The sequence below is a fragment of the Neopsephotus bourkii genome, unplaced genomic scaffold, assembly GCF_033783945.1.
Source record: "Neopsephotus bourkii isolate Nb327-2 ecotype Australia unplaced genomic scaffold, CSIRO-AGI_Nbou_v1 NB_904, whole genome shotgun sequence".
Taxonomy (NCBI): domain Eukaryota; kingdom Metazoa; phylum Chordata; class Aves; order Psittaciformes; family Psittacidae; genus Neopsephotus; species Neopsephotus bourkii.
The window spans coordinates 331792-356205 of record NW_026901398.1 but is presented as its reverse complement, the minus strand read 5'-3'; the positions used below and the strand labels follow the sequence as shown (position 1 = coordinate 356205).

General features: G+C 64.0%; 4 protein-coding genes across 4 annotated transcripts; 1 reads left to right on the top strand and 3 right to left on the bottom strand.

Annotated features, from left to right (window-relative positions):
* Positions 1–702: 702 nt before the first annotated feature.
* PEX19 (peroxisomal biogenesis factor 19) lies at positions 703–8365 on the bottom strand. The gene is made up of 8 exons (XM_061357523.1): positions 8297–8365; positions 7381–7484; positions 7095–7260; positions 6897–6982; positions 6635–6802; positions 2771–2947; positions 946–990; positions 703–819 (listed from the first exon to the last, which is right to left on the bottom strand). The coding sequence occupies exons 1-8, from the start codon at positions 8355–8357 to the stop codon at positions 766–768; spliced, it is 861 nt and encodes a 286-aa protein (XP_061213507.1). The 5' UTR covers positions 8358–8365; the 3' UTR covers positions 703–765.
* Positions 8366–9254: 889 nt separating this feature from the next.
* On the bottom strand, positions 9255–10273 carry FCER1G (Fc epsilon receptor Ig). Its single transcript, XM_061357522.1, has 5 exons — positions 10132–10273; positions 9829–9920; positions 9680–9721; positions 9519–9539; positions 9255–9319 (listed from the first exon to the last, which is right to left on the bottom strand). Exons 1-5 carry the CDS (start codon positions 10175–10177, stop codon positions 9263–9265), a joined length of 258 nt encoding a protein of 85 aa, XP_061213506.1. The 5' UTR covers positions 10178–10273; the 3' UTR covers positions 9255–9262.
* Positions 10274–11131: 858 nt separating this feature from the next.
* Positions 11132–15902, bottom strand: NDUFS2 (NADH:ubiquinone oxidoreductase core subunit S2). The gene is made up of 14 exons (XM_061357507.1): positions 15780–15902; positions 15506–15612; positions 14427–14617; positions 14078–14198; positions 13160–13272; positions 12990–13064; positions 12816–12893; positions 12438–12523; positions 12248–12367; positions 11994–12123; positions 11783–11878; positions 11616–11699; positions 11351–11408; positions 11132–11268 (listed from the first exon to the last, which is right to left on the bottom strand). The coding sequence occupies exons 1-14, from the start codon at positions 15863–15865 to the stop codon at positions 11231–11233; spliced, it is 1383 nt and encodes a 460-aa protein (XP_061213491.1). The 5' UTR covers positions 15866–15902; the 3' UTR covers positions 11132–11230.
* A 3552-nt stretch (positions 15903–19454) lies between these two features.
* On the top strand, positions 19455–23838 carry ADAMTS4 (ADAM metallopeptidase with thrombospondin type 1 motif 4). Its single transcript, XM_061357503.1, has 9 exons — positions 19455–19628; positions 21193–21516; positions 21641–21773; positions 21859–22029; positions 22112–22398; positions 22502–22688; positions 22780–22955; positions 23049–23224; positions 23296–23838. Exons 1-9 carry the CDS (start codon positions 19494–19496, stop codon positions 23693–23695), a joined length of 1989 nt encoding a protein of 662 aa, XP_061213487.1. The 5' UTR covers positions 19455–19493; the 3' UTR covers positions 23696–23838.
* The last annotated feature ends 576 nt before the right edge of the window (positions 23839–24414 follow it).

The following is a 24414-nucleotide window of genomic DNA, read 5'->3' as shown; positions in this document are numbered from 1 at the left end:
TGTTATTGTAGGGTCTCCTTGTGCCCCCCCCATGTTATTGTAGGGTCTCCTTGTGCCCCCCATGTTATTAGTGCCCCCCCCCATGTTATTGTAGGGTCTCCATGTGCCCCCCCACATGATATTGTAGGGTCTGCTTGTGACCCCCCATGTTATTAGTGCCCCCCCCATGTTATTTGTGTGCCCCCCCATGTTATTGTAGGGTCTCCATGTGCCCCCCATGTTATTAGTTGCCCCCCCATGTTATTGTTGCCCCCAGTTTGGTCTCCATGTGCCCCCCCATGTTATTAGTGCCCCCCCATGTTATTTGCCCCCCCCATGTTATTAGTGTGCCCCCCCATGTTATTGTGGGGTCCATGTGCTATTTATTGTAGGATCTCCTTCTGACCCCCCCATGTTATTGTAGGGCCTCCTTGTGCCCCCCATTTGTTAGTTGCCCCCCCGTTATCACTGCCCCCCCATGTTGGTTTGCCCCCCCGTTACACTGCCCCCCCATGTTATTGGTGCCCCCCGTTATCACTGCCCCCCCATGTTATTAGTGTGCCCCTCCATGTTCCTGTAGGGTCTCCATGTGCCCCCCCCCCATCCTGCCCCCCTTTCCCCCTCCAGGCACCATCACCCTCACCAACACCTTTATTGGGGCCATCGAGGGGGGGGTCACACACGTCCCCATTGTCCGGTTGGGGGAGGGGGGTGCACCCCCCATGACCCCCAGCAGCCCCCCCCCGGTGCGGGATGGCTCCTCCTCCTCTTGGGGGGGGGGGTCCCCTACATGAGGCTGCACTGCTCCCCCCCCGGCAGCTCCATGTTGAACCCGGGGGGCTGCCGGGGGGAACGGGGGGGGGGCGGGGGTCAGATGGGGTCTGGGTGCTCAAAGGGGGGGGGGTCCGCAGGGCCCCCCCCCCCCCCCCCAAAACCTAGGGGTGCCCCCCCCCCCATGGCACTCACCGTCTCCCCGGCCAGTTCCTTGGGTGGGTGCCCCAGGTCCTGCAGCTGGGGGGGGGGACACAGGGGGGTCAATGGGGGGGGGTGAAGGGCATGGGCGGGGCAGGGTCTTTTTGGGGGTGTCTCGGGGGGGTCAGGGTGGTTCTGGGTGCAAAAGGGGTTGGGGAGTGCATGGGGGGGGTCAGGGTGCCTTGGGGGGGGGGTTCAGGGTGGTTCTGGGTGTCTCAAAGGGTGTCCCAGGGTCTCTATGGGGGTCTCTATGGGGGTCCCAGGGTTTCTGGGGGTGTCTATGGGGTCTCTGCATATCCCTATGGGTGTCTATGGGGTCTCTATGGGTGTCTGTGGGTGTCTCTATGGGTGTCTATGGGGTGTCTGTCTCTGTGGGTGTCTCTATGGGTGTCTACGGGGTGTCTCTAGGTGTCTCTATGGGTGTTCCAGGGTCTCTGGGGGTCTCTTTGGGGGTGTCTATGGGGTGTCCATGGGTGTCTATGGGGTCTCTGGGGGTGTCTCTGGGTATCTCTATGGGTGTCTGTCTATAGGTGTCTATGGGGTGCTTGTCTCTGTGGGTGTCTCTATAGGTGTCTATGGGGTGTCTGTTTCTGGGTGTCTCTATGGGTGTCCCAGGGTCTCTGGGGGTGCCTATGGAGGTGTGTTTGGGGGTGTCTCTGGGGTCTCTGTGGGTGTCTATGTATGTTGGTGGGTGTCTGTATCTGTCTCTGGGGGTCCCTAAGGGGGTCTATGTGTGTCTATGGGGGTCTATGGGGGTCTCTATGGGGTTCTATGTGTGTCTATGGGGGTCTGTGGGGGGTCTCTATGGGGGTCTATGTGTGTCTATGAGGGTCTGTGGGCATCTCTGGGGTCCTTATGGGGGTCTATGTATGTCTATGGGGATCTATGGGTGTTTCTGGGGGTCTCTATGGGGGTCTATGGGTGTCTCTGGGGGTCTCTATGGGGGTCTATGTGTGTCTATGTATGTCTATGGGGGTCTGTGGGTGTCTCTATGGGGGTCTATGTGGGTCTATGGGTGTCTCTGGGGGTGTCTCTGGGGGTCTATGTGGGGCTGTGGGTGTCTCTGGGGGTGTCTATGGGGGTCTGTGGGTGTCTCTGGGGGTCTCTATGGGGGTCTATGGGGGTCTATGTGGGTCTGTGGGTGTCTCTGGGGGTCTCTATGGGTGTCTATGTGTGTCTATGGGGATCTATGGGGGTCTATGGGTGTCTATGGGTGTCTCTGGGGGGGTCTATGGGTGTCTATGGGGATCTATGGGGGTCTATGTGTGTCTATGGGTGTCTCTGGGGATCTCTATGTGTGTCTATGGGGATCTATGGGGGTCTATGTGTGTCTATGTGTATCTATGGGTGTCTCTGTGGGTCTCTGTGGGGTTCTATGTGTGTCTATGTGTGTATATGAGGATCTATGGGGGTCTATGTGTGTCTATGGGGGTCTATGGGGGTCTCATGGTGTCTATGTGGGTCTATGGGGGTCTATGTGTGTCTATGGGGGTCTATGGGGGTCTCTATGGGGGTCTATGTGTGTCTATGGGGATCTATGTGTGTCTATGTGTGTCTACGGGGGTCTCTATGGGGGTCTATGTGTGTCTATGGGGTGTCTATGTGTGTCAGGGGTCTCTATGGGGGTCTATGTGTGTCTACGGGGGTCTCTATGGGGGTCTATGTGTGTCTATGTGTGTCTATGGGTGTCTCTGTGTGTCTATGTGTGTCTATGGGGGTCTCTATGGGGGTCTATGTGTGTCTACGGGGGTCTCTATGTGGGTCTATGTGTGTCTATGTGTGTCTATGGGTGTCTCTGTGGGTCTCTGTGGGTCCGCACCTGCTGCATGAGCCCCAGGAGGCTCTCGAAGCGCTGCCTCCGCTCCTCCTCGCCCTCCCCGGGCCGCTCCCCCTCCAGCTGCCGGCAGATGCGGGCCATGACGCGGAGCTGGGCCCGGTACCGCTCGTACTGCTCGGCCGGGAGCGCGGCCCCGTGCCGCTGGAGCCACTCCGGGTACTGCGGGGACAGCGCCGGTCACAGGCGGCGACCCGGCGGGACCGGTGACACCAGCGCCCCCCAGCGGGACCGGTGACACCAGCGCCCCGCAACGGGACCGGTGACACCAGCGCCCCCCACCGGTAACGGTGACACCAGCGCCCCCCAGCGGTAACGGTGACACCAGCGCCCCCCACCGGTAACGGTGACACCAGCGCCCCCCAGCGGTAACGGTGACACCAGCGCCCCCCACCGGTAACGGTGACACCAGCGCCCCCCAGCGGGACCGGTGACACCAGCGCCCCCCAGCGGGACCGGTGACACCAGCGCCCCCCAGCGGGACCGGTGACACCAGCGCCCCAGCGGAACGGTGACACCAGCACCCAGTGGTACCGGTGACACCAGCGCCTCCCAGTGGGACCGATGACACCAGCGCCCCCCAGTGGGACCGGTGACACCAGCGGCGCCCCCCAGCGGGACCGGTGACACCAGCGCCCCCAGGACCGGTGACACCAGCGCCCCACCCCCCCAACCACCAGGCCCCCAGACCGGTGACACCAGCGCCCCCCAGGGTACCGGTGACACCAGCGCCCCCCAGCGGGACCGGTGACACCAGCGCCCCCCAACCACACCAGCGCCCGGACCGGTGACACCAGCGCCCCCCAGCGGGACCGGTGACACCAGCGCCCCCCAGTGGTACCGGTGACACCAGCGCCCCCCAGCGGGACCGGTGACACCAGCGCCCCCCAGCGGCACCGGTGACACCAGCGCCCCCCAGCGGTACCGGTGACACCAGCGCCCCCCAGCGGGACCGGTGACACCAGCGCCCCCCAGCGGGTACCGGTGACACCAGCGCCCCTCAGTGGTACCGGTGACACCAGCGCCCCTCAGTGGTACCGGTGACACCAGCGCCCAGCGGGACCGGTGACACCAGCGCCCCCAGTGGTACCGGTGACACCAGCGCCCCGCACGGACCGGTGACACGCGCCCCCCAGCGGGACCGGTGACACCAGCCCCGGGTACCGGTGACACAGCGCCCAGCGGGACCGGTGACACCAGCGCCCCCCAGCGGGACCGGTGACGCGCCCCCCAGCGGGACCGGTGACACCAGCGCCCCCCAGCGGACCGGTGACACCAGCGCCCCCCAGCGGGACCGGTGACACCAGCGCCCGGCGGGACCGGTGACACCAGCGCCACCCAGCGGGACCGGTGACACCAGCGCCTCCCAGCGGGACCGGTGACACCAGCGCCCCCCAGCGGGACCGGTGACACCAGCGCCCCCCAGCGGCACCGGTGACACCAGCGCCTCCCAGCGGGACCGGTGACACCAGCGCCCCCCAGTGGTACCGGTGACACCAGTGCCACCCAGCGGACGGGACACAGCGCCCCCCAGCGGTAACGGTGACACCAGCGCCCCCCAGCGGGACCGGTGACACCAGCGCCCCCCAGCGGGACCGGTGACAACAGCGCCCCCCAGCGGGACCGGTGACACCAGCGCCCCCCAGCGGCACCGGTGACACCAGCGCCCCCCAGCGGGACCGGTGACACCAGCGCCCCCCAGCGGTACCGGTGACACCAGCGCCCCCCAGCGGGACCGGTGACACCAGCGCCCCCCAGCGGGACCGGTGACACCAGCGCCCCCCAGCGGGACCGGTGACACCAGCGCCCCCCAGCGGGACCGGTGACACCAGCGCCCCCCAGCGGTAACGGTGACACCAGCGCCCCCCAGCGGTACCGGTGACACCAGCGCCCCCCAGCGGTACCGGTGACACCAGCGCCCCCCACCGGTAACGGTGACACCAGCGCCCCCCAGCGGTACCGGTGACACCAGCGCCCCCCAGCGGAACCGGTGACACCAGCGCCCCCCAGCGGGACCGGTGACACCAGCGCCCCCATCGGTACCGGTGACACCAGCGCCTCCCAGTGGGACCGGTGATACCGGAGCCCCCCAGTGGTACCGGTGACACCAGCGCCTCCCAGCGGGTACCGGTGACACCAGCGCCTCCCACCGGGACCAGTCACAGCGCTGCGACCCAGTGGTACCGGTCACACCAGCACCTTGCAGCGGTACCGGTGCCACCAGCACCACCCACTGGTACTGGTCACAGTGCTGGGACACACCAGTACCAGTGGCACCAGTGCCTCCCAGCGGTACCGGTGCCACCAGCGCCAGAACCACTCATGGTACTATAGGGGCACCATCACCGGTCCCACCAGCACCACAACACCGGTGTCACCCACCAGCACCGCGTCACACTGGTGTCACCCACCGGCCTTGGGTGACACCGGCATCACCATGACACCGGAGTCACTCAGGGTACTGCTGGGGGGGGACGACACCAGCACTGGGTCACACTGGTACCACTCACTGACATCACCCACCAGCACCACCACACCGGTACCGTCCCACCAGCACCGGGTCACACTGGTGTCACCCTCCAGTTTCCCCCACCACATCACCCACCAGCCTTGGGTGACACTGGCATCACCGTGACACCAGAGTCACTCAGGGTACTGCCGGGGGGGGACGACACCAGCACTGGGTCACACTGGTACCACTCATTGGCATCACCCACCAGCACCATCACACTGGTACCGTCCCACCAGCACTGGGTCACACTGGTGTCACCCTCCAGTATCCCCCACCCACATCACCCACCAGCCTTGGGTGACACTGGCATCACCGTGACACCAGAGTCACTCAGGGTACTGGCAGGGGGGGGACAACACCAGCACTGGGTCACACAGGTACCACTCATTGGCATCACCCACCAACACCACCACACCAGTACCGTCCCACCAGCACTGGGTCACACTGGTGTCACCCTCCGGTGTCCCCCACCCACATCACCCACCGGCTTTGGGTGACACTGGCATCACCATGACACCAGAGTCACTCAGGGTACTGCCGGGGGGGGGGGATGACACCAGCACTGGGTCACACAGGTACCACTCACTGGCATCACCCACCAGCACCATCACACCGGTACCGTCCCACCAGCACCGGGTCACACTGGTGTCACCCACCGGCCTTGGGTGACACCGGCATCACCGTGACACTGGCATCACCGTGACACCGGAGTCACTCAGGGTACTGCCGGGGGGGTACACACCAGCACTGGGTCACACTGGTGTCACCCACTGGCCTTGGGTGACACTGGCATCACTGTGACACCAGAGTCACTCAGGGTACTGGCAGGGGGGGACAACACCAGCACTGGCTCACACTGGTACCGCTCATTGACATCACCCACCAGCACCATCACACCGGTACCATCCCACCAGCACCGGGTCACACTGGTGTCACCCTCCAGTATCTCCCACCCACATCACCCACCAGCTTTGGGTGACACTGGCATCACCATGACACCGGAATCATTCAAAGTAATGCCAGGGGGGGATGACACCAGCATTGGGTCACACAGGTACCACTCATTGGCATCACCCACCAGCACCATCACACTGGTACCGTCCCACCAGCACTGGGTCACACTGGTGTCACCCACCGGCCTTGGGTGACACCGGCATCACCGTGACACCAGAGTCACTCAGGGTACTGCCAGGGGGGTACGCAGCAGCACTGGGTCACACTGGTACCGCTCACTGACATCACCCACCAGCACCACCACACCGGTACCGTCCCACCGGCACCGGGTGACACCGGCACCAACCCACCGGCACCCTGTGTGCGTGTCCCCAACCCCAGACCTTCTCAGTGATCTCCTTGAGCGAGGGGTAGAGCACGTCCTTGGAGAGCAGGCTCTGCATGATGCTCCTCATGACGGGCAGGACGCTGCCCTCGCCGTCCCCATCGCCCTCCTCCAGCCCCAGCCCCTCCAGCGCCTTCGCCACCTCCTCCTCCGAGGCCGAAGAGCCCTGTGTGGGCAGCATCACCCCCATAGCACCACAGAGCACCCCATAGCAATGGGGGGAATGGGATGGGACGGACCCCGCTATGGGGCAGCCGTACCTGTAGGTCGCTGGCGTTCTTAGCCAAGCCGCTCAGCGTCTCCTTGAGGCAGGAGGTGAATTCCTGCTGCGACGCCGCGTCGCTGCCTGCACCAGCACAGCCACCGACACCCCCATTGAGGGCACCCCCTAAACCCATCCCTTACGGTGCTACCACAGCACCCCCCTTAGCACCCCAACGCCCATCCCTGGTGCTCACCGACTCTGCCGGCGGCTTCCGAGAGCTTCTGGAACTGCTCCACCAGCTGCGGCTCCTCCCGTGCCAGCTCCTGCATGGCGCGGTCGAACTCGGCCGCCGCCTGCGCCGCCAGGTCCCCCTCGAAGAGCTCCTCGAAGAAGCGCTCCTGAGCCGCGAACAGGGACCCCTGCGGGCGGGGATGGGGACGGGGACGGGGCAGCAGCAACGGGAGCGGGGAACCCCGGCCCTACAAGTGGGGGGATCCCCCCGGTTATGGGGCTGGAGCCGCTCCCCCCCCCGCGCTCACCTTGGCGGTGTCGCTGGGAGAGGGATCGGTGCCGGTGGCGGTGCCGGGAGCGGGGGCAGGAGGCGGAGGGGGGGGCCGGGTTTTGTCGAAGTCATCCAAGGCACCTGGGGGGCAGGGGGGGGAAGGAGGTTTTGGCACCCAAATGGTGGCCCCACACCCCAATGAGCCCCAGTGCACCCCAATGAGCCCCAGCGTACACCAGTGAACACCCCTGCACCCCAATGAGCCCCTTGTACCCCAATGAACACCCCTGCACCCCAATGAGCCCACCTGCACCCCAATGAGCCCCCTGCACCCCAATGAGCCCACCTGCACCCCAATGAACACCCCTGCACCCCAATGAGCCCACCTGCACCCCAATGAGCCCCTTGTACCCCAATGAGCCCACCTGCACCCCAATGAGCCCCTTGTACCCCAATGAGCCCACCTGCACCCCAATGAACACCCCTGCACCCCAATGAGCCTCAGTGTACCCCAATGAGCCCCAGTACACCCCAATGAGCCCACCCACACCCTAATGATCTCCTTGTACCCCAATGAGCTCTTCTGCACCACAATGACCCCCTATGCACCCCAATGAGACCCACTGCCCCCCAGTTACGCCCATTACACCCCAATGCTCCCCAGCCCCATTACACCCCAGTGACCCCCAGCCCCATTACACCCCAATGCTCCCCAGCCCCATTACACCCCAATGACCCCCAGCCCCATTACACCCCAATGCTCCCCAGCCCCATTACACCCCAATGCTCCCCAGCCCCATTACTCCCCAGTGACCCCCAGCCCCATTACACCCCAATGCCCCCAGCCTGATTACACCCCAGTGACCCCCGCCCCAGTGACCTCCCCCAGCCCCACAGCACCCCCATACCGCTCCTGCCCACTGCCCTCCCCCTCCGTTCTCCCCCCCCCTTACTCTCGAGCAGCGCCTCCAGCTCCGGGTCAGGGCCCGGCTCCGGCCCCAGCTCCGCCGCCATCTTTGCGCGGCTCCGCCTCCGCCAGGGGGCGCGCCCGCCCCGCCCACCCGCCGAGGCCCCGCCCACCCGTCGAAGCCCCGCCCCTAATGGCGCAGTTGCGCAGCTCTCCCGCCAGGCGGCGCCGCAGTTCGCGGGGCGGTGCTTGTCTCCCCCTTGCGGACCGGCGGACCGCGACCGCAGATGTTGGGGTCCGGCTTCTTGTTGGGGGGAACCCAGGTGTGGGGGTCCCAGAATTGAGGGTCTCAGATGTGAGGGTCCCAGAATTGGGGGTCCCGGAATTGGGGGTCCCAGAATTGGGGGTCACAGATGTGGGGGTCCCAGAATTCGGGGTTCCAGACGTGAGGGTCCCAAAATTGGGTGTGCCGGAATTGGGGATCCCAGAATTGGGGGTCCCAGATGTGAGGGTCCCAGAATTGGGGGTCCCGGAATTGGGGGTCCCAGAATTGGGGGTCCCAGAATTGGGGGTCCCAGAATTGGGGGTCCCAGATGTGAGGGTCCCGGAATTGGGGGTCCCGGAATTGGGGGTCCCAGATGTGGGGGTCCCAGCTCTTGGAGGTCCCAGATTTTGGGGTCTCCCCCTTCGAGGTCCCAGGTCTTGGAGGTTCAGAAGTTTTGGGGGGGTTCACGAGGGTCTTGGGGGTGGACTTAGGGGGTTTTGGGAGGGGGGGAGTTTGGGGGGGGGTTCTGGGGTCCACCCCCGATGGGTGCCACTATCCCCATCCCCAGCTCCCCCCCCCTCAAGTTACAGACCCCCTGCCCTATTTACACGTGGTGCTGCTTTACTGGGACACGGGGGGGGGAGCAGCACACAGCCCCCCCCATTTCCGGGGGTCCCGGCCCCACAATGGGGGTTTGGGGTCAAACGCCCCCCAATTCCAGGGGGAAAAGAAGGGGGTGGGGGGGGGTCAGGAGCTTTTGATCTCGAGGGTCTCGTAGGTCTCTTGGCCCTCACTGCTGAGCCCCTGCATGGGACAAAAGGGGGACAAGGGGGGGGGGTCACAAGTTGTTTGTGCCCCCCCTCAACACTGTCCCCCCCCCATAGCAAGAGGGGTCCCATTCAACCCAGTGGGGGAAGATCCCATTCAACCCAGTGCAGGGACCCCATAAGGGAGAGCAGCTGGGGGGGGTCACATCCCAAACCCCCCCCCCCAAGTGACTTACAACATAGACGGCTTCTTCCTTCTGCTGATGGGAAATGAAAGAGAAAGAGATGAAGGGACAAAGGGGGGGGAACGGGACATGGGCACCCCCCCTGCACCCCTCATTCCTTAGGGAACAGGGGGGTCCCCCCAATCCATCCTCCCCCCCCCCCAATCTCTTACCTCTTTGGTGGCTCCCTGTTGTGATGCTCGGTAAACGCTGAACTGCCGGGAATGGGGGGGGCACCCCAAAAAGGAGGGGAAAACACAGGAATCAGAGGGAAAAACATGGGGAGAGGGCCAGAAATAGGGGGGGTCCCCCCAATGCTCACCTTGAGGCGGCAATAGATGGCGGTGAGGACGATGCCATAGAGGAAGAGGATGGCATCGAGGATGTAGCAGAACTCCGGCTCCATCAGGGCCTCTGGGGGGGGTGAAGGGGGGTCCCCAAGCTCAGCCCCATTGGGGGGGGTCAATGGGGTCAGCCCCATTGCAGTGGGTCCAGGGTGGATCTGACGTCCATTGGGGCACCCGGAACCCTCCAGGACTCTCCTTTGGGTGATCCCAAGCTCCCAACCCCACTGCCATGAACCCACCCAGCCCCTTGCCCGCCCCACAGATTCCCCCCCCCCCACCTGCTGCTGGGGTCCGGAGCAGGAGCAGGAGCAGGAGGACACCCATGGGTGCAGCGGGTGCCAGCAAGGGGCCGGTGGGTGGCAGCCGGGGACGGTGACCGCGGCCAAGCCGGAGGCTTCACCCACCCCACGGCACTTCCCCTCCTCCAGCCAACAGCCGGGGCCAGCGTCACCCAGCCCAGTGTCACCATCACCCAACCCAGTGTCACTATTCCAGTCCCACTGTCACCATCACCCAGCCCAGTGTCACCGTCACCAAACCCAGTGTCACCATCACCCAACCCAGTGTCACTATTCCAGTCCCACTGTCACCATCACCCACCCCCAGTGTCACCGTCACCCAGCCCCAGTGTCACCATTCCGACCCCACTGTCACCATCACCCACTCCCATTGTCACCATTCCGGCCCCACTGTCACCATCACCCTGCCCCAGTGTCACCATTCCGGCCCCACAGTCTCCATCACCCAGCCCCAGTGTCACCATTCCGCCCCAATGTCACCATCACCCACTCCCATTGTCATCATTCCGGCACCACTGTCACCATCACCCTGCCCCAGTGTCACCATTCCGGCCCCACAGTCTCCATCACCCAGCCCCAGTGTCACCATTCCGCCCCAATGTCACCATCACCCACTCCCATTGTCATCATTCCGGCCCCACTGTCACCATCACCCAGCCCCAGTGCCGCTGTCACCCAACCCGTCACCATCACCCACTCCCAGTGTCACCATTCCAGCCCCCCAGTCACCATCACCCACTCCCATTGTCACCATTCCGGCCCCAGTATCACCATCACCCAGCCCAGTGTCACCATTCCAGCCCCACTGTCACCGTCGCCCTGTGGGTGCTGCCAGCACCCAACAGTGGGGTCCCCATCCAGCAAAGGGGAAGCTCTCACCACAAACCCTCCATAGGAAGGGAAGGGGAGGGGAAGGAGGGGAAGTTCCCCCCGGAGCAGAGGGGGCCGGGGCAGGGGACGGAGCTGCGGCACCGCAGGACCCACTTCAGCCTTTATTAATGGCAGCAGAGGAAAAGGGGGTGCAGGGGGGGGGGAACCGGGACCCCCCAATGGGGCACGAGGAGCTGGGGCCGTGGCTTCACCGGTCCACTTCACCGAAGACAATGTCCTGTGTGCCTATGGGGGGGGACACATGGGGGTCAGGAGAAGGGGGACCCCCTCCAGGACCCCCCCCCCGCACCCCAAGGACCAGACGTACCGATGATGGCCACCACATCCGCCAGCATGTGGCCTTGGGCCATGCGGTCCAGCCCGGCCTGGAGGAGCACAGGGAACCCCCATCAGCCCCATAGCACCCCCATCCAGCACCCCCAGCAAGCGAGGGGATGAGGATGAGGATGTGGTCCCTCATGGGCACAGCACCAGCATCACAAGGGGAGATGTGGGGACACAAAGGACCCGCAGGCAGCCGGCACCCCCTATAAGCCCTTATCCCCCCCATTGCTATGGGGTGATGCCCCTACCAGGTGAGCGAACCCCGGTGCCTTGATCTTGCAGCGGTAGGGGCGGCTGCTGCCGTCGGACACCAGGTACACACCGAATTCCCCCTGCAGGGATACGGGGATGGGGTTGGGGATGCGGTGACACCGAGGTGCCCCCCTCTTTGTTGTCACCATAACACAAGAGGCACCTTGGGGGCCTCGATGGCCGTGTAGGTGGCCCCGGGGGGCACTTGGTAGCCCTCAGTGTAGAGCTTGAAGTGATGGATCAAGGACTCCATGGAGGTCTGTGGAGAGAGGAGGACATGGAGCACTGGTGGTGGCCACGGTGACACCAAACACCCCCCAAACCCCATTTCCCCTTGTGGGTGAGGCCCCAATGCAGGATGGACCCCCCTTTACCTTCATCTCCGCCCTCTTTGGTGGTGAGATCTTGGCATCGTCCACCTTGATCTCACCCTCGGGCATCTTATTGAGGCACTGCAGGATGATGCGGAGCGACTGGCGCATCTCCTCCACGCGGCACAGGTACCTGTGGGGCCGTGTCCCGTCCCCCCCTAGCGCTCAGCACCCACAGCACCATGCCCACTGGGTGCCCCATGGGGTCACCACAGCCTCATTGCAGCCCCCCAAGTGTGGGTCTGACCCCCAGGTACCGGTCATAGCAGTCACCCCTGGAGCCGATGGGGACGTCGAACTCCACTTGGTCGTAGACGTCGTAGGGTTGGGTCTTCCGGAGATCCCAGTGGATTCCTGAGCCTCGGAGCATGACCCCACTGCAAGGAGGGACCGGGTGAGCAGGACCCTGGTGTGGGGGCCCCCAAACCCCAGTCCCCCCAGACCCACCTGAAGCCATAGTTCAGAGCCTCCTCTGCTGTTATGACACCGATGTCGATGGTGCGGTTCTTCCAGATGCGGTTGTTGGTGAGCATCTATGGGGTGCGGAGTCCATCACCCCCATGTCACCCCTCCTACACCATTCCCAACCTTCAGGGTGTCCCCATCTCCCACTTTTAGAGCCCCACATGGGTTGGGATGAAGGGAGCTTAAAGCTCATCTAAAGCCATGGGTAGGGACCCCTTCCACTAGAGGAGGATGCTCCAACCTGGCCTTGAGCACTGCCAGGGATGGGGTAGCCCCAGCTTCTCTGGGGGGCTCAGCCCCCTCACAGGGAAGAGCTTCCCTATATCCAACCTGAACCCCTCTTCCCAGCGGGATCCTCACCTCCTCCACCTCATCTATCCGGATGGAGAAGTTCTTCACGAACTCATAGATGTCATCCATCAACCCTAAGGGCAGGTCCTGGGTGGGATAAGAAGGAGCTGGGTGAAAGGGGGGAACCAGAGGGGTCAGCACCCACTGGGGGAGCTCAGGGGTACCCCCCCCCCATAATGTTACCTGGTGCACCCCCCCGGGGCGGATGTAGGCAGCGTGCATCCGCGCTCCCGACACCCGCTCATAGAACTCGAACATCTATGGGAGAGAGGAGGATTAAGAGGTCCTGGGGGGGTGGGGGGGGGGATTGGCAGCCCCACACCCAACCATGGCCCCCCCCAGTGCCCCCCCACCTTCTCCCTCTCCTCGAACATCCAGAAGAAGGGGGTCATGGCGCCGATGTCCAGCGCGTGCGTGGTCACGGCCATGATGTGGTTGAGCAGCCGCGTGATCTCGGCGAAGAGCACTGCGGGATGAGGGGGGGGTTCAGCTGCAATCCCCATGGGATCCCTGTGGAACCCCTATGAGATCCCCAGGGGACCCCTATGGAATCCCTATGGAATCACTATGGGATCCCCACGGAATCCCCATGGAATCCCCATGGAATCACTATGGGATCCCCATGGAATCACTATGGGATCCCCATGGAATGACTATGGGATCCCCATGGAATCCCCATGGAATCACGATGGGATCCCCATGGAATGACTATGGGATCCCCATGGAATCACGATGGGATCCCCATGGAATGACTATGGGATCCCCATGGAATCCCCATGGAATTCCTATGGAATCACTATGGGATCCCCATGGAATTCCTATGGAATCACTATGGGATCCCCATGGAATCCCAGTGGAATCACTATGGGATCCCCATGGAATTCCTATGGGATCCCTATGGAGTCTGTATGGAATCACTATGGAATCCCCATGGGATCCCCATTGAATCCCTATGGGATCCGTATGAAATCCCTGTAGAATCCCCATGGAATACCCATGGGATCCCAATCAAATCCCTATGGGATCCCTATGGGATCCCAATCAAATCCCTATGGGATCCCTATGGGATCCTGATGGAATCCCAATAGAATCCCCATGGGATCCCTATGGAATCCCCATGGGATCCCTAAGGAATCCCCATGGGAACCCTATGGAATCCCTATGGGATACGCATGGAATCCCCATAAAATCCCTATGGGATCCCCATGGAACCCCTATGGGATCCCTATAGAATCCCTATGTGATCCCTATGGGATCCCCTCCTTCCTCACCCCGGATCCACTGAGCCCGCAGCGGTGGGCGGATGTTGAGCAGCTTTTCCACGGCCAAGGAATAGGCCTGCTCATTGCACATCATGGACACGTAGTCGAGGCGGTCGAAGTAAGGCAGAGCCTGATGGGGAGCAAACGGGACACGATGGGAAGGACAATGGATAACACCCCTCTGAGGGAGCTTTCCAGCTCCCAACCCCAGACCCACGGCGCTGTTTCAATGGAATCCCAACCGGGTTTGGGGTTGGAAGGGATCCACAAGGACCAGGTTGCTCCAAACCCCATCCATCAGCACCCAGGGATGGGGCAGGCCCAGCCCCAGCCACCCCCAGGCTCCCTGTGGTGTTACCTGCAGGTAGGTCTTGTACTCGATGAGCTTCTCGGTGCCGCGGTGCAGGAGGCCGATGTGGGGGTCGCACCTCTTGACCGACTCCCCACTGAGCTCCAGGACGAGGCGGAGGACGCCGTGAGCCGCTGGGTGCTGAGGCCCGAAGTTGATGGTTAAACTGGAGACCTTCCTGTGCGCCACCGGGTCCTTGTCTGTGCCGAGAGGGAGGGAGGGAGGGAGGGATGGATGGATGATGGGTGGATGGATGGAGGGATGAGGGATGGAGGGATGGATGGATGAGGGATGGATGGGTGCATGGATGGATGGATGGATGGATGAAGGATGGACGGAGGGAAAGAGAGAGGGAGGGAGGGAGGGAGGGATGATGGATGGATGGATGGATGGGTGCACGGATGGATGGATGGATAGATGGGGGATGGACGGAGGGAAAGAAAGAGAGAGGGAGGGAGGGAGGGAGGGATCATGGATGGATGGATGGATGGATGATGGATGGAGGATGGACAGAAGGAAAGAGAGAGGGAGGGACGGAGAGAGGGAGGGATGATGGATGGATGGATGGATAGATGATGGATGGGTACACGGATGGATGATGGATGGATGGAGGGATGGATGGATGGATGGAGGAAGGGAGGGAGGGATGGATGGGTGCATGGATGGATGAGGGATGGATGGAGGGAAAGAGAGAGGGATGGATGGGGGGGAGGGAGGGATGATTAATGGATGGATGGATGAATGCATGCATGGATGGATGGATGGATGGATGGATGGATGATGGATAATGGGTGGATGGATGGATGGGGAACACGGTCGGGAATGGGGTGGGAATGTCCTGATCCCGGCTCTTCCCGGACTCAAGGACGTCAGAGCTTGGCCGTGCAGCAGGAACACGGCGTTCCCGTTAGTGCCAGATCAGCTCCAAGGCTCCACAGCGGGAAGCTCCCAAGGGATTCACCCCCCCCCCCCCAATGACACCCATGGGGTTGGGGGGACCAAGGCAGGCCCAGCGCACCCCCAAACCCCAGGGCACCCCCAGGGCACCCAATGGACCCCGGAGCCCACCGAGCACCCCCCGTTCTCACCGTTCCAGGGGGGCGGCACCCACTTCTCGGTCTCTTTGCTCGGGTACATGACGGCCCCCGCGAACTGCTGCGCCCACTCCACATCGGGCTGCCATTGCCGGGCCGACCTGAGGGCCGGGACGTGATGGGAACGGACGGGAAGGGACGGGACGGGCGTGAGGCGGGGACCGAGCCCGCAGCCCCCAGACCCAGACCTAGACCCAGACCCAGACCCAGACCTAGACCCAGACCCAGACCCGCTCTCCTCATCCCCCGCCGCTGGCCCCGTTCTCACCGCACCGGGGCCGGGCCCAGCCGCGCCGCCGCCGCCCGCAGCCCCGAAGGTGCCCGGAGCCTCCCAAGCGCCCTCAGCGCCGCCATCTTGCCCTTGGAGCTGCGCGTGCGCACACGAAGGGGGTGTGGCCAGCGGCGCCATGGTTGAAGTGGGCAGGTAAAGCTTTTACCCTCCGCCGCCGCCATATTGGCTGCGGGCAGCGCTGTGCCGCCATCTTTACTAAGGGCAACATCCGGGACATGGCGCTGGCGTCGCCGCCATCTTTGAGTGGGGCAGGGTGGGGACGGGGATGGGGGGGGCACGGCGGGGATGGAGAGGACGGGGTGTTCCCTGTTCCCCCCCACCATGACACCCCTCGTGTCCCCCCCGTGTCCCCCCAATGACACCCCCCGTGTCGCCAAGCGGGTGGCACACGTGTAACGGGTGACCCCGGCCGGCGACCCCCCCCGACCCCGCTGTTGGGGTCCCCATTGGGTCCCTGTTGTCTCCCCTTTCCGTGTTCCCCAACCCCCGCCCCGGGGTCACCGGTTCCCGCGCCCTCCCCTGCGTCACCCGCCCCGGTGACGTCAGCCCCGCGTCACGGCTGTTCCCGGCGCGCTCTGAGTCACGGGGTCGCGCCGGTGGCACGGACAGAGGTTGGCCACTGGCCACCCCCCCCCCCCCAGCACCCCTCTCCCGTGGTGTGGGGAGAGATGGGGACCCCCAAGGGGGGGGGCAGCTTTGGGGAGCCAGGACTGGGATACTGCAGATGGGAGAGAGGGGAAGTGGGACATAGGGGAGATGGAAGTAGGGGTACAGGGGCTGGGGATGCTGGAACTGGAACATACTGGAGATGGAAGTAGGGATACAGGGACTGGGGATGCTGGAAGTGGGAGAGAGAGTGGAACTGGGGGTGCTGGAGCTGGGGATTTGGAACTGGAACATACTGGAGATGGGGATGCTGGAAGTGGAACATACTGGAGATGGAAGTAGGGATACAGGGACTGGGGATGCTGGAAGTGGGAGAGAGAGAGTGGAACTGGGGGGTGCTGGAGCTGGGGATGTTGGAACTGGAACATACTGGAGATGGGGATGCTGGAAGTGGAACATACTGGAGATGGAAGTAGGGATACAGGGACTGGGGATAATGAAACCGGGAATACTGGAAGTGGGAGATAGATAATGGAACTTGGGATGCTGGAGCTGGGGATGCTGGAACTGGAACATACCTGAGATGGAAGTATGGATACAGGGACTGGGGATGCTGGAAGTGGGAGATACTGGAACTAGGGATGCTGGAACCAGGGATACTGGAAGTGGGAGATACTGGAACTGGGATGCTGGAGCTGGGGATGTTAGAACTGGGAGACAGTGGAACTGGGACATACTAGAAATGGGGATAATGGAGCTGGGGATGCTGGAACTGGGGATACTGGAACTCAGAGATAATGCTAATGGGGATGCTGGAGCTAGGGATACTCGAACTAGAGGTACTGGTTACAGCGATACTGAAACAGGGGATAGTGGAACTTGCACATACTGGAGCTGGGGATGCTGTAACTGGGGACACTGGAGTTGGGGATGCTGTAACTGGGGATACTGGAGCTGGGGATGCTGTAACTGGGGATACTGGAGCTGAGGATGCTGTAACTGGGGACACTGGAGCTGGGGATGCTGTAACTGGGGATACTGGAGCTGAGGATGCTGTAACTGGGGACACTGGAGTTGGGGATGCTGTAAATGGGGACACAGGAGCTGGGGTTGCTGTAACTGGGGACACTGGAGCTGGGGATGCTGTAAGTGGGGACACTGGAGCTGGGGATGCTGTAACTGGGGACACTGGAGCTGGGGTTGCTGTAACTGGGGACACTGGAGCTGGGGATGCTGTAACTGGGGATGCTGTAACTGGGGACACTGGAGCTGGGGATGCTGGAACTGGGGACACTGGAGGTGGGGATGCTGTAAGTGGGGACACTGGAGCTGGGGTTGCTGTAAGTGGGGACACTGGAGCTGGGGATGCTGTAACTGGGGACACTGGAGCTGGGGATGCTGTAACTGGGGACACTGGAGCTGGGGATGCTGTAACTGGGGACACTGGAGCTGGGGATGCTGTAACTGGGGACACTGGAGCTGGGGATGCTGTAACTGGGGACACTGGAGCTGGGGATGCTGTAACTGGGGACACTGGAGCTGGGGATGCTGTAACTGGGGACACTGGAGCTGGGGATGCTGTAACTGGGGACACTGGAGCTGGGGATGCTGTAACTGGGGACACTGGAGCTGGGGATGCTGTAACTGGGGACACTGGAGCTGGGGATGCTGTAACTGGGGACACTGGAGCTGGGGATGCTGTAACTGGGACACTGGCAGGTCCCAGAGCAGCGGCCGCTGTGGCAGATGCCGGAGCCCAGTGGGTGCTGCGGGTCCCATGGGTGCACAGAGGCTCTTTGTGCAGCGGCACCGGGTGCCTCCGGCTGCCTTTGTCCGGGGCCGCGTCACCCCGATCCCGGGGACGGCACCGACGGCACCGGCAGCGCCCCGACCCCCCCGCACCGGGACCGGGACCGCCCCCCCCTCCTTCCCAGAAGGGAGGAAGCAGGATGCGGGGCCGTGTCCTACCGGGGGGGGGGGGGGACAGGAGGTGACTCGGGTGTGAGACAGCGGGTGGCCCTGCTGGGAAAGGCGGACACGGGGGGGGGCATGGGGGAACCGGGAGGGATGAAGAGGATGAGGAGGGATGGGAGCACAGGCAGGAATGGAGGGATGAGGAGGTTGAGGAAGGATGAGAAGGGATGAGGGACAGGAAGGGATGAAGGGAATGAGGGGGATGAGGAGGGATGAGAAGCATGAGGAGGGATGAAGGTGATGAGGAAGATGAGGGGGACAGGGAGCGATGAAAGGAATTAGGAGGATGAGGGAGAAGAGGAGGAGGAGAAAGGATGAAGGGGGTGAGGAGAACGAGAATGGGTGAAGATGATGAGGGGGGTGAGGAGGGATGAGGATGAGGAGGGATGCGGAGCACAGGCAGGAATGGAGGGATGAGGAGGTTGAGGAAGGATGAGAAGGGATGAGGGACAGGAAGGGATGAAGGGAATGAGGGGGATGAGGAAGGATGGGAGGATGAGGAGGGATGAAGGTGATGAGGAAGATGAGGGGGACAGGGAGCGATGAAAGGAATTAGGATGATGAGGGAGGAGGAGGAGAAAGGATGAAGGGGGGGAGGAGAACGAGAATGGATGAAGATGATGAGGGGGGTGAGGAGGGATGAGGATGAGGAGGGATGCGGAGCACAGGCAGGTACGCAGGAGACAGGGAAGGATGGGGAGGAAGAGGAGGATGAGGAAGGGTTAGCGTGATGAGGGATGGCGGGACAGGGATGGTGAAGGGAATGAGGAGGATGAGGGATGAAGGATGAAGGGCACAGGCAGGGGTAGAGCCCCCTGCTGGCATCCAACACCTCCCGTGGGACCGGTCCCGGTGAGGGGAGATCCCGGAGGGTCCCCGGGGGGGGGATGTCCCGGCCCTGCCTTCCCGAACGGCCCGAGGGGGGGGGTCGGGTCGGGGCCGCCCCGCTCAGCTCCGCCCCTCCCGGGACAGCCCATCCCGCCCGTTAAAAAGCGGCGGGACCCGCTTGCCGCGGGGCTATCGCGGGGCTATCGTGGGGCTATCGCGGGGCTATCGTGGGGCTATCGTGGGGGTATCGCGGGGCTGTCGCTGTGTCGCGGTGCCCGGGCCATGCGCTGCGAGCTCCTGACGCTCCTGGTCGCCGTCGCTGCTGTTGGGGCTGCTCCCGGTCCCGCGTGTCCGGTAACGGCAATGGGAGAATCCGATACAAGGACCCGAGTGGGGCAAGCCCCGAGGAGAAGCAAGGTACGGCCGGGGCGGGATATACGAGACCGGGACCGGAATGGACCGGGATGAGGATGGGACAGGCTGGGATGGAGCGGGGCACACGGGACCGGGATCGGGATGGACCGGGATGAGGATGGGACAGGCTGGGATGGAGCGGGGCACACGGGACCGGGATCGGGATGGACCGGGATGAGGATGGGACAGGCTGGGATGGAGCGGGGCACTGGGACGGGATCGGGATGGACCGGGATGAGGATGGGACAGGCTGGGATGGAGCGGGGCACACGGGACCGGGATCGGGATGGACCGGGATGAGGATGGGACAGGCTGGGATGGAGCGGGGCACACGGGACCGGGATCGGGATGGACCGGGATGAGGATGGGACAGGCTGGGATGGAGCGGGGCACACGGGACCGGGATCGGGATGGACCGGGATGAGGATGGGACAGGCTGGGATGGAGCGGGGCACACGGGACCGGGATCGGGATGGACCGGGATGAGGATGGGACAGGCTGGGATGGAGCGGGGCACACGGGACCGGGATCGGGATGGACCGGGATGAGGATGGGACAGGCTGGGATGGAGCGGGGCACACGGGACCGGGATCGGGATGGACCGGGATCAGGATGGGACAGGCTGGGATGGAGCGGGGCACACGGGACCGGGATCGGGATGGACAGCGCTGGGACAGGGCTGGGCTGGGCTGGACCAGGATGGGCGGGACTGGAACTGGGACAGAGCAGGACACGCTGGACCAGGGCAGACTGCCAAGGATTAGGACACACGGGATCAGGACGGGTTGGGACCGGGAATAGGACTGGGATGGACCAGGATGGGAGGGACCAGGATAGGCTGGGATAGATGGGGATGTAACTGGGCTGGGATAGGCTGGGACGAGCTGGTGGCAGAACGAACGAGGACCGGACACACTGCACTGGGATGGGCTGGACCAGGGTTTCTCCCGCCTGGTCCCGGAGCTCTGGCATGCAACGGGGTGATGCTGGGGGTCACCGGGATGCGGTGGGGTGATGCTGGGGGTCACTGGGATGCAGTGGGGTGATGCTGGGGGGTCACTGGGATGCAGTGGGGTGATGCTGGGGGTCAATGAGATGCGGTGGCGTGATGCTGGGGGTCACTGGGATGCAGTGGGGTGATGCTGGGGGTCACGGGGATGCAGTGGGGTGATGCTGGGGGTCACCGGGATGCAGTGGGGTGATGCTGGGGGTCACCGGGATGCAGTGGGGTGATGCCGGGGGTCACCAGGATGCAGTGGGGTGATGCTGGGGGTCACTGGGATGCGGTGGGGTGATGCCGGGGGGTCACTGGGATGCAGTGGGGTGATGCTGGGGGGTCACCGGGATGCAGTGGGGTGATGCTGGGGGTCACCGGGATGCCGTGGGGTGATGCTGGGGGTCACTGAGATGCAGTGGGGTGATGGTGGGGATCACCGGGATGCAGTGGGGTGATGCTGGGGGTCACCAGGATGCCATGGGGTGATGCTGGGGGTCAATGGGATGCGGTGGGGTGATGCAGGGGTACCCCAGCCCCCCCCTTCAAGCCCCCTGTTCCCCCCCATCCCAGCGCTTCGCCTCGGTGCCGCGGTTCGTGGAGCTCCTCGTGGTGGCGGACGAGGCAATGGCTCGGTTCCACGGTGCGGGGCTGCGGTCGTACCTGCTCACGGTGCTGGCGGCGGCCGCCCGATCCTTCCGCCACGGCAGCCTCGGCAACGCGGTGGAGCTGCGGGTAACGCGGCTGCTGGTGCTGGGCCCCGGCAACCCCGGGCCCCCCCCGACCTCCAACGCTGCCGAGATGCTCCGGAACTTCTGCCGGTGGCAACAGGGGCTCAATGTCCCCGACGAGGACAGCCCCCTCCACTTCGACACCGCTCTGCTCTTCACCCGGCAGGTGAGGACTTTGGGGGGGATCCGCGCTGTTTGGGGATCCCCATGGGGTTGCTGAGTGATGATGGTGCCCCCCAAGGGGTTTGGGGGCTGGTTTTGGGGTGCTCACCCCTTTCCTGCCCCCCCAGGACCTATGCGGGGCGGCCACTTGTGCCACACTGGGTATGGCCGATGTGGGCACCGTGTGCGACCCGGCGCGGAGCTGCGCAGTGGTGGAGGACGATGGGCTGCAGTCTGCCTTCACCGTCGCTCATGAACTGGGTGAGTGGGGACGGGGACACGGTGGGGGGGACATCGGAGCACCCCAAAACCCCTTCAGGGCTGATGCCCCCGTCCCCCGGGGCAGGACACGTCTTCAACATGCTGCACGACACGGCGCAGCCCTGCCGGGAGCTGAACGGCGGCAGCGGAGCCGCCCGGCGGGTGATGGCTCCGGTCCTATCCTCGCTGGAGCCCGGCGAGATGTGGTCCCCGTGCAGCGCCCGCTTCATCACCGACTTCCTGGACAACGGCCACGGTACGACCCGGCTCGGGGCAGCCCCGGTGCGGCTACGTCCCATCCGGTGCTCCCAGCATCACCGGTGCCCCGCTCCCCGCAGGTCACTGCCTCCTGGACCAGCCTCCGGAGTGGCTGCCGTTGCCGTCGGCGCTACCGGGCAGTGTGTACCCGCTGCTGCGGCAATGCCAGCTCGCCTTCGGGCCCGAGTCTCGGCACTGCGGGGACCAGCAGCCCCCCTGCGCCCGGCTCTGGTGCACCGGTCACACCGGCGGCCGCTCCGTGTGCCAAACGAAGCACTTCCCCTGGGCCGATGGCACACCGTGCGCGCCGGGCAGCGCCTGCATGGACGGGGCTTGTGTCAGCATCACCCGCATGCAGGAGCTCACCGTGAGTGTGCGGGGAGAAACGGGGGTGGGCGGGCACCGGGCCCGCCGCTCGCCCCTCTCCGGGGTCCCGTTTGACCGCGTTCCCACTGCGTTTCCCGGTGCAGACCCCGGTGGACGGCGCTTGGGGGCCGTGGGGGCCGTGGAGCGGCTGCTCCCGGAGCTGCGGCGGCGGGGTCCGGCTCTCTCACCGCGGCTGCACCGAGCCCGAGCCGCGCCACGGAGGCCGCTTCTGCCGAGGGAAACGGACCCGCATCCAGTCCTGCAGCGTGGAGGAGTGCCCCGGCGGCTCCGGTGAGCGCCATGCGGGACGGACGGGGACGGGGAGGGGGGGGAGCAGCACCGGGGGCTGGCGCTGACCCCACCGATCGCCCCCCCACGGCAGCTCTGGCGTTCCGGGAGGAGCAATGCGCCGCGTACAACCGCGGCCCCGAGCTCGTCAAGGGGCTGCCGGCGCCGCGGGACTGGGTCCCTCGTTACAGCGGCGTGGCCGAACGGGACCGGTGCAAGCTCATCTGCCAGTCGCAGACCTTGGGCTATTACCATGTGATGCAGCAGAGGGTGAGCGCTGCGATCCCCCCCATGTCCCATAACCCTAGCACGGGGCCACCCCCTCCACACTGCGATGGGCGCTGAGGCCGTGCCGTGCCGCAGGTCGCCGATGGGACACCGTGCTCACCGGAGAGCACCGGGGTGTGCGTGCGGGGCCGCTGCATCCCCGCCGGCTGCGACCGCATCATTGGCTCCAAGAAGAAGTTTGATAAATGCATGAACTGCGGCGGCGACGGCACCGGGTGCACCAAAGTCTCCGGTTCCTTCACCAAACCTCGGTAAGTACCCGGTGGGGGGGGGGCGGGGAGCACCCATGGGTGCCACCGTCCAACCTCTCTGCACCCCACAGCTACGGCTACAACGACGTGGTGACCATCCCGGCGGGTGCCACGCACGTCCTGGTGCGCCAGGTTTCGGATCCTGGTGCCGAGGATGTTTTCCTGGCGCTCCGGCTCCCCGATGGTGAATCCCTGCTCAATGGTGGCTACATCCTGGTGCCATCGGCCACCGACGTGGCGCTGGGCAAGGGGATAACGCTGCGCTACAGCGGGGCCACCGCCACCACCGAGATGCTGGAGGGCCGGGGGCCGTTACCGCAACCGGTGGTGCTGCAGGCGCTGGTGGTGGACGAACGGAGACCACCGCGGTTGAAGTTCAGCTTCTTTGTGCCCCGCCGCCCATCGGAGGCCTGGGAGAAGCAGAAAGCCCAAATCCTGGAGGTCCTCAAGAGCCGCTGGCACCACCGGTAGCCACAGGAGAGCGATGGGATGACATTGATCCTGGTGGCACCATTGGGTTACTGATGGTGGCAGCCTCGGTGCTGAGCCCCAGCGCCGGTCAAAGCTTCTACCTCAGCCCTGGGCAGGCCCCGGGGTCCCCCGGCTATGGACACCCCCCCCCCCTCCCGGGTGCAGCCCCCAGCACCCTTATTTAAAGGTATTTATGGAGCTGGTGTGGTTGTGGTGATCCCCGTCGGCACCGTGAGCATCGTCCCCAGCACCCCAGAACAGGCACCAGCACCCCTGTGCTGAGGGAGCTTTATTGGGTAGCCCCAATTCCCTATGGAATGCAGCTCCTGACCCACCAGAGCCCCCTCAGCCCCCAGGCTCACCCTCTGTGGGGCCAGAATGTTGATGGTGGCATCGGGAAGTGGAATTGTGTTTGGGGACAGTGTGGGGTGTGAGGACCGGCCATGCCAGGAGCGGGGATTGGGATCTTTGCGTGGATCTGAGGGGATTTGGGAGGCTTTGGGGGGGATTTGGGGGAATTCATGGGGATTTGGGGAAGTTGAGGGAATTTGGGTGTATTTGAGATGTATATGGGGAGAATTTGGGAGGATTTGGGGGGATTTTTGAGGTTTAGGAGAAATTTGTGGGGAATTAGTGGGAATTTGGGATGTTGGGGGAGATTTGGGGGGATTTGAGGGGATTGGGGGGAATTTGGACGATTTGGAGGGAATTTGTGAGGG